This window comes from Falco biarmicus, chromosome 9, assembly GCF_023638135.1.
Source record: "Falco biarmicus isolate bFalBia1 chromosome 9, bFalBia1.pri, whole genome shotgun sequence".
In the NCBI taxonomy this organism is placed as follows: Eukaryota; Metazoa; Chordata; class Aves; order Falconiformes; family Falconidae; genus Falco; species Falco biarmicus.
In genome coordinates this window covers 7,792,387-7,801,770 of record NC_079296.1, presented here as the reverse complement: position 1 = coordinate 7,801,770, position 9,384 = coordinate 7,792,387, and the positions used below count along the sequence as shown (strand labels likewise).

Below are 9,384 nucleotides of genomic sequence, written 5' to 3'. Positions count from 1 at the left end.
TTTCTTTGCATACATCACTCTCAGAGTTACAGAGCTCTATCTTTTTGTATGGGTATGTTTGATTATTACTTCTTGAGTTTAATGACAGCTTTGACAGCTAACTACCACTATATTCCGTGATAAAGACAGCTTAAAGCCTCTGTGTGTTCTCTAAGTGCTGCATTCAGGCTCAGAAATACCGAGCTAAATATAAGCTGAATGGAGAGAGCATGAGCTTGTGAAAAATGTCAGGTTGTGAGACCACGGGGCTCCAGCCCTTGGGCTGAGCTGGTTCCTGAGAGGTGTCTCTCTGCCAAGATGTCAAGTTGACAGAAAAGTTGCCTATTTTGCAGTGGACCAGAAGTTTCCCCCTTGTTAATTATTTTTCAAAGTGTGCTGCGCAGGTTGCTTTGCCTTGCCCTTTCATTCCCCGAAGTTAGACGCAGGCTGTATTTATGCCTGGAAAATCTGCATTTTGCATGAAATTCATTTGACATGCACAACATCCGAAGCGTTGGAATCTTGAATCGAGCTGCGCTTTGATTAAATTCAGTGCATGCTTTGACAATATTTGCAGCTGGGAGCTGATCAGGCATTGCTGTGCCTGACCTCATGGCTGCTCGGTAGTGGCAGTGATGCTGAGCAGCAAGCTGGAGCATTGCTTCTGGGGAGCATCTTGTGCTGGGTTTTTTTTTTGGGGGTGTACCCCTGTGTGTGATGTACCCAAAAATGCAAAGCTTGCCCAAGGCTGTGGAGGGGAACAGGAGCTGAGTGCAGGTCCTGGGGCTCACGCAATGCCCCAGCCCATCCTCTCTGCCTCCCATGGTGCTGGATGGACCCAGCCGTGCTCCAGCTGTATGGACCTGGGGGTGCCCCAGGGATGGGGAGGGGCCTGCAGCCCCCCAGTCGTGGCCAAGGCTCCTGCTAGTAGGGCTGTTCCCTGTTGCCCTCCTGTCAGGGGGTTATCGGGGAGCTTGAGCAGGACAAGGACACCCCCTGATGGGAATCGTCACTTGGCTCTAGAGCACTGTGGCACACTGGACTCGGGCACCACGTTCCGCAGAAGATGACTTTCTCTCTCTCTTGCCTCTGACTCATCCCACTGTTGCCTCCCACACATTTATTTATTGCTCTCCCAGACACTAAACCAGCAGAGCTGGGTCTCCGCCACCCTGTGCCGGGCCCTTCCTTGGGCAGCCAGGGCCAAGACCTGCCGGGGGTACGGCCACCCCCATGCTCAGCCCTCGGGGGGTCACGGATTGGGGGTTTGCCTTTCCCAGGAGACCCGCCCCAGCCCCCCCTGTGCTGCTCCCCGAGGCTGGCTCCACTCTGCAGAGCTCATGTGGGTGCACACACCACACGTGGCCAGGCAAATGGTGCTCAGCATCCCTGGATGTGCCCGTTCCCTGGCGTGCTGCACGCTCCCTGCCCTGGGGGGACACATCCCTTGGGACATGTGCTCTCTTGCTCCAGGGTGCGGCCGGGAATGCCGGGATGCTGAAGGGGCTTCCTAGCAGACCCACGGGTGCTGAGGGGGTCGAGAGGAGGAGGCACGGTGTTGCAGTAGGTATGTGAGATCCTGGTTAATTTTATTTTTTGTTAAGAAGACAGTTGTTGGGAACTGAGGACTGGTAGCATCGGTGGCATTTTGGGGACCGCTGCAGCTGAATGTGGGGAGGAGCAGCTCAGCTAGACCCATGCACCCGAGAGGCAGAAGGGTGCCTTTGCTGAAATCACCACCCTGCCCCCCCCTGCCCCCACCTGCCCCCCTCGGCTTTGGGAGTGCAGGTCAGGTGTGACAGCCCCAGGACAGGTACCCACAGCCCCCTGCCCGAGCGCCTGCAGGGATGAAAGACGATGTTAAATCATGGCAGCTGGGATGAAAAAAATCTTTATCACAAGGTAGTGCTGGCTGTGACCTGTAAGACCTAAAAGAGTTTCCAAAGAGAAGCAAGTTTGACTGCTCTTTATCTTGGAAGAGTAGAGGGGAAGGGCAGCATCCCCAGTGGGTGCTCAGGTGAGTGGCTGGAAAGGGGAGAGTGGGAAGAGAGCCCCAAAATTACGCAGAGGCTGAAGAAAATGCCTTGGGGAGGAGAGAGAACACTCAGCTTGTTGTGAAGAAAAGGAAGAGGTGGTTTGTGTTGTGATGTATTCTCATGGGGAGAAAATGCAGGATAAAAGCAGAATCTTGATCTAGTGTGAAGAGGCAGGCTTTGCCGCAGCTGGAAACTGCAGTCAGATGAATCCTCGTTAGGAGGAGGGGATGTGGCTGACTAACGAGTGAGGTGGGGTGTGTGGAAGCCACGGGAAAGAAGTACTAAGGGAGGGAGGTGTGGTGATCTCAGCATCCCAAATGTGTCCCTGGAAGCTGGGTGGTCCTGGGGCTGGCCAGGGACACGATGCCACTGTATGCATGTGCCAGGCAAGGGACAGGAGGATTGGATCAGCCCCTCTGGGCTCTGGCACAGATAGTTGTCCTCTGACAGAGAGCGTGTGAAACAGTCTTGTCTGGTATGGTGTGGGAGCAGAGATCCAACACAGCCCCTGGCCTGGATGTCCGCCTGTCCCAAAGGCAGCCAGCTCCCAGCATCCCAGGTACATCCAACCGGCCAGGCTCCTGCCATGCGGGGGGACAAATCTGGACCGTGCTCTGCCGGAGGGCAAGGAAGCTCAGCCCGGGGGCTGACACTGCTCCCAGCACCAGCAGTGTCACAGCAGAAATAAACCCCTGCCCCCCATTCTCTGTTTTACAACACACACTGTGCCCTGAAATACTTTCTGGAGTTAAAGAATAGCAGGGCAAGAAAAAAATAACCGATGGGGAAGGAAGGAGAGTGTTTTGGGTTTTATTCTATTAACTACACGTTGTAAGTGGTTTGTTATGGAGGACGGTCTTGTAGCCATTTGGCGGGAGATGGAGCAACGGCTGCAAGTTCTGCAGAGCCACAGAACTGATCCGTGCTGGGGCTGGGAACAGTCCCCAGGACCAGGGCTCCCCTTTCCCGGGTGGGATCCCACTGGTTGTCCCTGTGCCTGGTGGTGGGGCCTCTGCCTCAGCATCCCCCCTGCTCTGCAGCTGGCGGAGGGGTCCCGGTGCCCTTCCAGCTCCACGGCCACCCAACCCCAGTGAACGCACCGGGGTGGAGGGCAGGCAGGACCAGGCATTTGGATGCAGCGGTTGGATTGGGATGCTCTCTCCTTCTGGCTCTTTCTCTTTTGTTTTTAATTTCTTTTTTTCTCGCTGTCCCCACCCCACCCCCCCGTAACTGTTTTAAATAATTCCTCCTCCACGCCTGTGTTATCACCTAGCATGTCAATACGCTGCTGTGCCACCCACCCCTCTCCTCGCAGAGCTGCACATTGACATTTTGCACCCGATAATGTGAGGCAATTAGTGAATGAAGAATAACTTTCCTGATGAAAAGCATGATGGGGCTAGAAGCATCACACGGGTGGATCGCACGGGGAGTATTAATTGCTTTTCTCTCAAATGACTCCTCGTGTAGGAGAGTCCATATGGAGAGAGAGGAGGAGGAAGGGATGCTGCGAGAGAAACAAAGTCTCCGCTCCCAGAGAGAAGCGTAAAGCCCAGCACATCTGAGTGGGCACTTCCCTCAGTGGCTGGGGAGAATGAGGGTGGGGGACAGCCCAGGGGCAGTGGGGGGGCCTGGCTGGAGCTGTTGGGGAGAAACCATGGCTCTGGGAGCAGTGGGCTCCCGGCCCGGGGGGTGTCACCCTCCCCTGGGGTCTGGCTGGGGGGGAATCTGGTGTTTTGGGTGTCTGCGGTGGCAGAGGAGCGTCGCGGGGGGAGAGCTGGTTGTGGGAGGGGGCTTTTTGCTGAGCTGTCCTCGATGCCAGAGATGCTGGGCATCTCTGCTCATCCATGCAGCCCTGGGGTCTTGCAGATCGGCCCCAAGGTGACCCCCCCGGCGCCTGTGCCCCAGGGGGGTCTTTGGAAGAGAAATAAATAAAAAAAAAAGCAAAAGAGAAGTGGCGTGTGCTCTGCTCACATCTGGCCCCCCAAGGGGGGTCGCAGCTGTGGGGTGCTTTGGGCTGCATGGTGGCAGACCTGGCTCCTGGCAGGTGGCACCCGTGGGGCTGAACCCGGGGGCCCCCTGGACCCCCTCCTGTTAACCCTTTGGGGAGGTGGCTGGCTCCTTCCCAGGATGTCCCTGTGGTGGGGCTGCTCCTGCAGTGGGGCCGTGTTATTGCAGCAGAGACCCCCAAAGATCAACGTGGCACTGGGGTGGCCCGGCAGGTGGGAGCTGGGCCGGCCTGTTTGCTGGGGCACAGCCCCAGGGCACAGTGCCCAACACAAATATTTACCCAGCTAGCAAAAAAATAGAATAGAATAAATTAAAATAGAATAAATTAGAATAAAATAAAATAAAGCAGTATAGAATGAAATAAACCAGAATACAATAGAATAAATCAGAATAGAATAGAATAAATCAGAATATAATATAATAAAATAAAATAAAATAAAATTAAAAGAAAAAAATTTTACAAAGAAACAATTTTTAAAAGGAAAGCCCAGGCAGGCCGAGCCCCGCGGGGCAGGGTGCGGGCAGGGCCCGGCTGGGCCGGCAGGGGGCGCCGTGGGGCAGCGGCGGGGCGGGGGGCCCGGCCGGCGCGGGGGGGGGCGCAGCGAGGTGGCGTCCCGGCGGGCAGCGCGGGGGGGAGCGGGCAGCGCCGCTCCGCTGGTGCGCCCAGGGCAGGACCCCCCCGCCCCCGCCCGGTGCGGCGCCCCCAGCCCCGCATACCCGCGGCACCTGTTGCTGCCCCCAGCCTCCCCCCCCCGCCCCCCCCCCCCTCGGCCGCGGCATGCGGAGCGCCCGGCCGGCCCGCGGGCTGCCGTGATGGGCGGCGGCGGTGGCGGTGGCCGTGGCGGTGGCGGTGGCTCTGCCCGCGGCCGGCAGCCCCCGGCCGGCGCCCCCGGCAGCGCGTGGCGCCCATGCTGCGCTCCGCCGCGCCGCCCCGCGCCCCCCCGCCGCCGCGGCGATGCCGCTCGCGGGCGAGGAGCGGAGCCTGCAGGGGGTCTACAAGCCGGCGGGCCCGGCGGAGGGCAGGGCGGCCGGCGGGGCCGGGGGCTACACCAACCGCTCCTTCCTCGACGACGATGGCAGCGCCCACAGGTACCCGGCGGTGGGACGCGGCTGGGGGGGGTCGGGGGCTGCCGGCGGGGGTCGGGCCGTGGGGGGCGGGGGTATGTCCCCGGGGCTGCCAGAGCCGCCGTCGCGGCGAGCTGGGGGCTGGGGGGGTCGGCAGGGTGCCCCGTGCGGAGCCGAGGGGAGCCTGGTCCCCCTTCCCCGGTCCCCCTTCCCCCGCCCCGGTCCCCCGTCCCTTTCCCCTCGTCCCCCCCGCCCCGGTCCCCCCGCCCTCGTCCCCCGCCGCCGTCCCTCTGTCCTGGTCCCCTGCCCCCGCCCCGGTCCCCTGCCCTCCCCTCCCGGAGAGCCCCGCGCAGCCACCGGCACCCTTCGGGGGGAGCCAGGCTCTGCCCGGTAGGACCCTCGCCCCCCCCCCCCCCCCCCGATCCCCACCAGCATTCCCACTTTTCTTCCCCTGGAAGAAAGTTAGCGTGACACTTCCAGGCCTGGCTGGGGTCCCCTGCGAACGCCCCTCTGGGCAACACCGCCGAGGGAGTGGAGTCGTTGGAGGCTGCCTGGGTACAGGGATGCTCGGAGGTCCCTAGGCTGTTCCCAGTTGTATCCTTCATGGAAAAGGGTCGATGCTGCCACTCCACCGAGGCTGTGCTCTGTGGGGTGTGGGTCAGGCAGCGTTTTGGAGGAGCTGGTTTGGCCGAGCCACCCCAAAGGCAGAGGACTGGCACGCATGCAGGCGAAAAGGCTGCATTTCCCTAGGCGCATCGCAGCCTGCGCGCCAGCTCTGCGCTGGTTTTATGCCAAAGTCATAATGTCCAGTACAAGGGAGGGGCTGTGGAAGTCAAGAGCTGCTCCAAGGGGATCACAGGGGCCCGGTGCCACTGTACTCTTGTGCCCAGGCAGCAGCAGACGTGGCTTACACGGGGACGAGTGCTTATTGCTGAAGTATCCCAGCTTTTCCTGATAATTCCTGATAATATATATCATTGTTTTTACCAGTGTGGCTCTTCTGACTGTCACACCCATCAAATGTCACCTTAAATGAGCAAATGAAGTGTGTGTATCCATTAACTCTTGGCAGGTGAGGGACCTTGGCTGGGTTTGTGCCCTAAGCCGGGCTGCTGGGGTTTTCTATGTTGACATCTGCTGATTAGGATTTAGGGAGACCATCTTTTACTCCTAAAAGCCTAGATGGAAAAAGGAGTCTGTTTGGTGAACTCTTTAACTTTCCGTACATAATCCCTGACCGGACAACTGGTAAAATCCTTGAATATTTCTTCTTGGGATTAAGTCCCTCGTCATTTCCCCCACTGTCCTCTCTGTCAGAGGTGCGGTGTCCAGCACATCCAGGGCACCGCAGTGCCTCAGGAACCGGGACTGCCCAACTCCTGAGGGCACCCTTTGGTTGTCTTGGGTGTGCCAGGGTGCCTGTGGAGCCATAGTGCCTTCACCAAACCCCATTTCCTTGTTTTGCAGCTGTACTTCGTGTGTTTGCAGAAGTGATATCCTTGAGGAGGTTATCGCGTGTGTCTGTGCATGTGGGGGGATGAGGGTCAGGCTAGAGGCAGCAGCTTGCTGAGGGTTTAGACTCCAACTTTACGGGAAAATGATGAGTTACTCAGCTCAGACAGCAATTATTGCTCCTTATTACTTACACTGCAGTACTGCTCGGGGTCATTTATCCTCATCTAATGCGCAACAACAAAATCTTTGTCCAAAGGTCTTTCTCGTCTGTCTCTTTCAATCTGAATAGAAGAGCTTTGCTTTCTAATTATTATGATACAGCGCAATGTGTTTCTAACCCCCTCTGGCTCCAGAGAGGTTGAAATGCCATTGCTTTCCGTGGCTTGTCTTGCTGCCTCTGCATTTGCTGCCCTTCCAGAAATGTTGAACGAGCTGGCTGGAGCCCTCAGGACTTGGCAGCTCTGCCTGCAGCTGCCCGTTTCCCCCAGCCCCAGCTCGGAGCAGCCTGGGTCTCTAATGTACTTTTTCAGTGTGTTCAGCTGAAGCAGCAGAAAATGACTGCTGCAAACAGGCTAAAGAGAAATGTGTGGGAGCAGGGAGCAATAAGCACCGGTCTCCCCCATTAGATGATCCCAGGGGGTTTACTGGCTAATCTGCTGTTTGGTTTCCTCTTCTTGGACTAGGAGGTGCGCGTCCCCTTTTAGTGGGTGATCATCCACATTTAACATCCTGCTATCGCTCAGCCTCTGCCTGGTACGAGTTTCCTCCTCACCTCCCGTGAGTTTTACATCTGTTCAGTTGAAAGAGCTGTGGAGGCAGCACCCTGCCTGTGTCTGATGTGAGGTTTGTGTCTAATGGGTGCAGGATTCTGCGGGGAGGTAAGGGCTCAGGAGTCCTCCGTGGGCTCCTCAGCTTGCCTGCACTCCGCTCTTGCAGGCATACATTCATAGCTGTAGGTGCGATGGCAGACCAGCAACCAGAGGTGTGTGCAAAGGATGTGAGAACCAGAATCCATCTGAGCAGGGAAGATGCGTAACACGTTCAGTGTACCTTCTGTTAAATGTTCAAGGGGACCTCAGCTGAGCTGGCTCTGTTAAAATAAATGGAGGCCTCTATTATCCCCTTGCTTAGCAAATCTAGAGATGGCTTAAAAGCTGTTAAAGAGATATTCCATCTTCTCAGCTGCCTGAGTGTGGAGGCATGTGTGTGAATGTCTGTGTGCTTTCTCCTAGCCCTCTTTACAAGGGGACAATGGTCCTGTAAGTCCCTTCCAGTTGGAAAGCAAGGGGTTAACCGTAAAAGCACTTGAAAGTATGTTTGTAGAGCAAATACACATTTCTGGCACCCAGAGGGTACAAACAGCCTAAATTTTACTTTCCTGCCTCGTGGGAAATCTGAGTAAATGTTTGTACAAGGAGCAAGTCGGTCATTTAGGGGAACAGAGGATTTCCTCCGGCCAGCAGCTCTGCTTCCTCTGCCTTGGCCATGTAAGGGCACTCTGGGAAGAAGCAGTGATGGATGAGCAGCCATATGGAAGAACTCATGCAAAAATATCCTGCACAAGTACGGGTGCCTGCAGGAGAAGCAGGGACGTGCGAGAAGAAACTTGGTTTTCCCATCCGCTACCTCCAGCTACTATGGCTTATTTAAGAAGAAAAAGATGGAAGGAGGAGGCATGCACGATGATACCTGGAGAAGCTGCTTAGGAAGATCACATCTTTGCATTAGACGTATGTTGCTTTTCTCGTGTCTGGTTTTAGTGTCTCTTAGGGGAGGTCTGGCTGTCTGCTGGATGATGCCACTCTGCTTTGGTTCAGCGCTGCCGTTTATACTTGCAGTAAACGGTAGATGTCCTGTGCCAAGCGAGGCAGATCTGGGTACCTTGGCATGGATTTGGGAGTGGGACATGGAGGGAAGGTGGGTCCCAGCTGAAGCAGCTGCTCTGGTGCAAGTGCTTGAAAAGCCGAGGTTGGGGACTGGAGAGCAGCAGCCAGAGAGACCTGTGAGCACTGCTGGCATGGCAGCTCTGGGCGTGCTTATGGAGCCCCAGCTAGAGGGGGCTTGGTTTGGTAGGGGCTGTGCTGTGGTGGGGTCTGTCCTCAGTCCCACCTGATGGGGCAGCCAGGACAGATGGTACTTTCAGACCCTAGAAATCACAGCAAGGTTAAAAATGCCTATAGGCACCTTCTGGTCAAGGCCTCTGGGTCCAAGGGCAGGTGTTTGCCTGCTGACCTCGCTGAACCCGAGGTGGTCAGTGGTTTCCCAGGGCTGTGTCTGTATGAGAGAACTTGGGAAAGTTGTTCTGAATCCGTGAGGGATATGAATGAAAAAAAACCCCAACAACCCCAAACCAAAACAAAACACAGAAGAAAAAAGCTTTGGTGAAACTGGATTCTTGCTCAGTGTGAACACTCATCCAGACCCAGGATGGCTTCTCCTGCTGGAGATGTATCAAATGGGATGTCTCCGTTGAGCACAGGGATGGTCCCTGCAGCTGAGAGCCTGTTGTTCTCTCCTATGTTTTCCATTTTCCGGAGATGAATGGGAAGATGCTTCTTTGGCAGAGCTCACGCTGAACCAGACTCTGTAGCTAATTAATAACCAGTTCCTCCAGGCAAGATTACTAGCTTAGACATTTATCAGCTTCCAAAAAGTCAGCCTTGTGGATTGCAACAACTGTTGCTCTGGCTGCCCGTGGGGATCCTGGCCTCGCTGTTCCAGGAGAAACCGCAACAAGGAACCCTAACACTGCAGATCCAAACACCCTGTGTTTTCAGAGTGTTTATGGAGCAGAGATAAGAAGGAATTCTGCTCTTGTTTTCCTCAGCTGATGAGTAAA

At 56.2% G+C, this 9,384-nt stretch overlaps 1 protein-coding gene across 1 annotated transcript in view; it reads left to right on the top strand.

Annotated features, from left to right (window-relative positions):
- The first annotated feature begins 4,623 nt into the window (after positions 1 to 4,623).
- Positions 4,624 to 9,384, top strand: part of KCNT1 (potassium sodium-activated channel subfamily T member 1) — a 90,617-nt gene continuing 85,856 nt past the window's right edge. Inside the window, exon 1 of the mRNA XM_056351573.1 lies at positions 4,624 to 5,114. Coding sequence (XP_056207548.1) covers positions 4,981 to 5,114 — 134 coding nt within the window. The 5' untranslated portion in view covers positions 4,624 to 4,980. The remainder of the gene's footprint in view (positions 5,115 to 9,384) is intronic.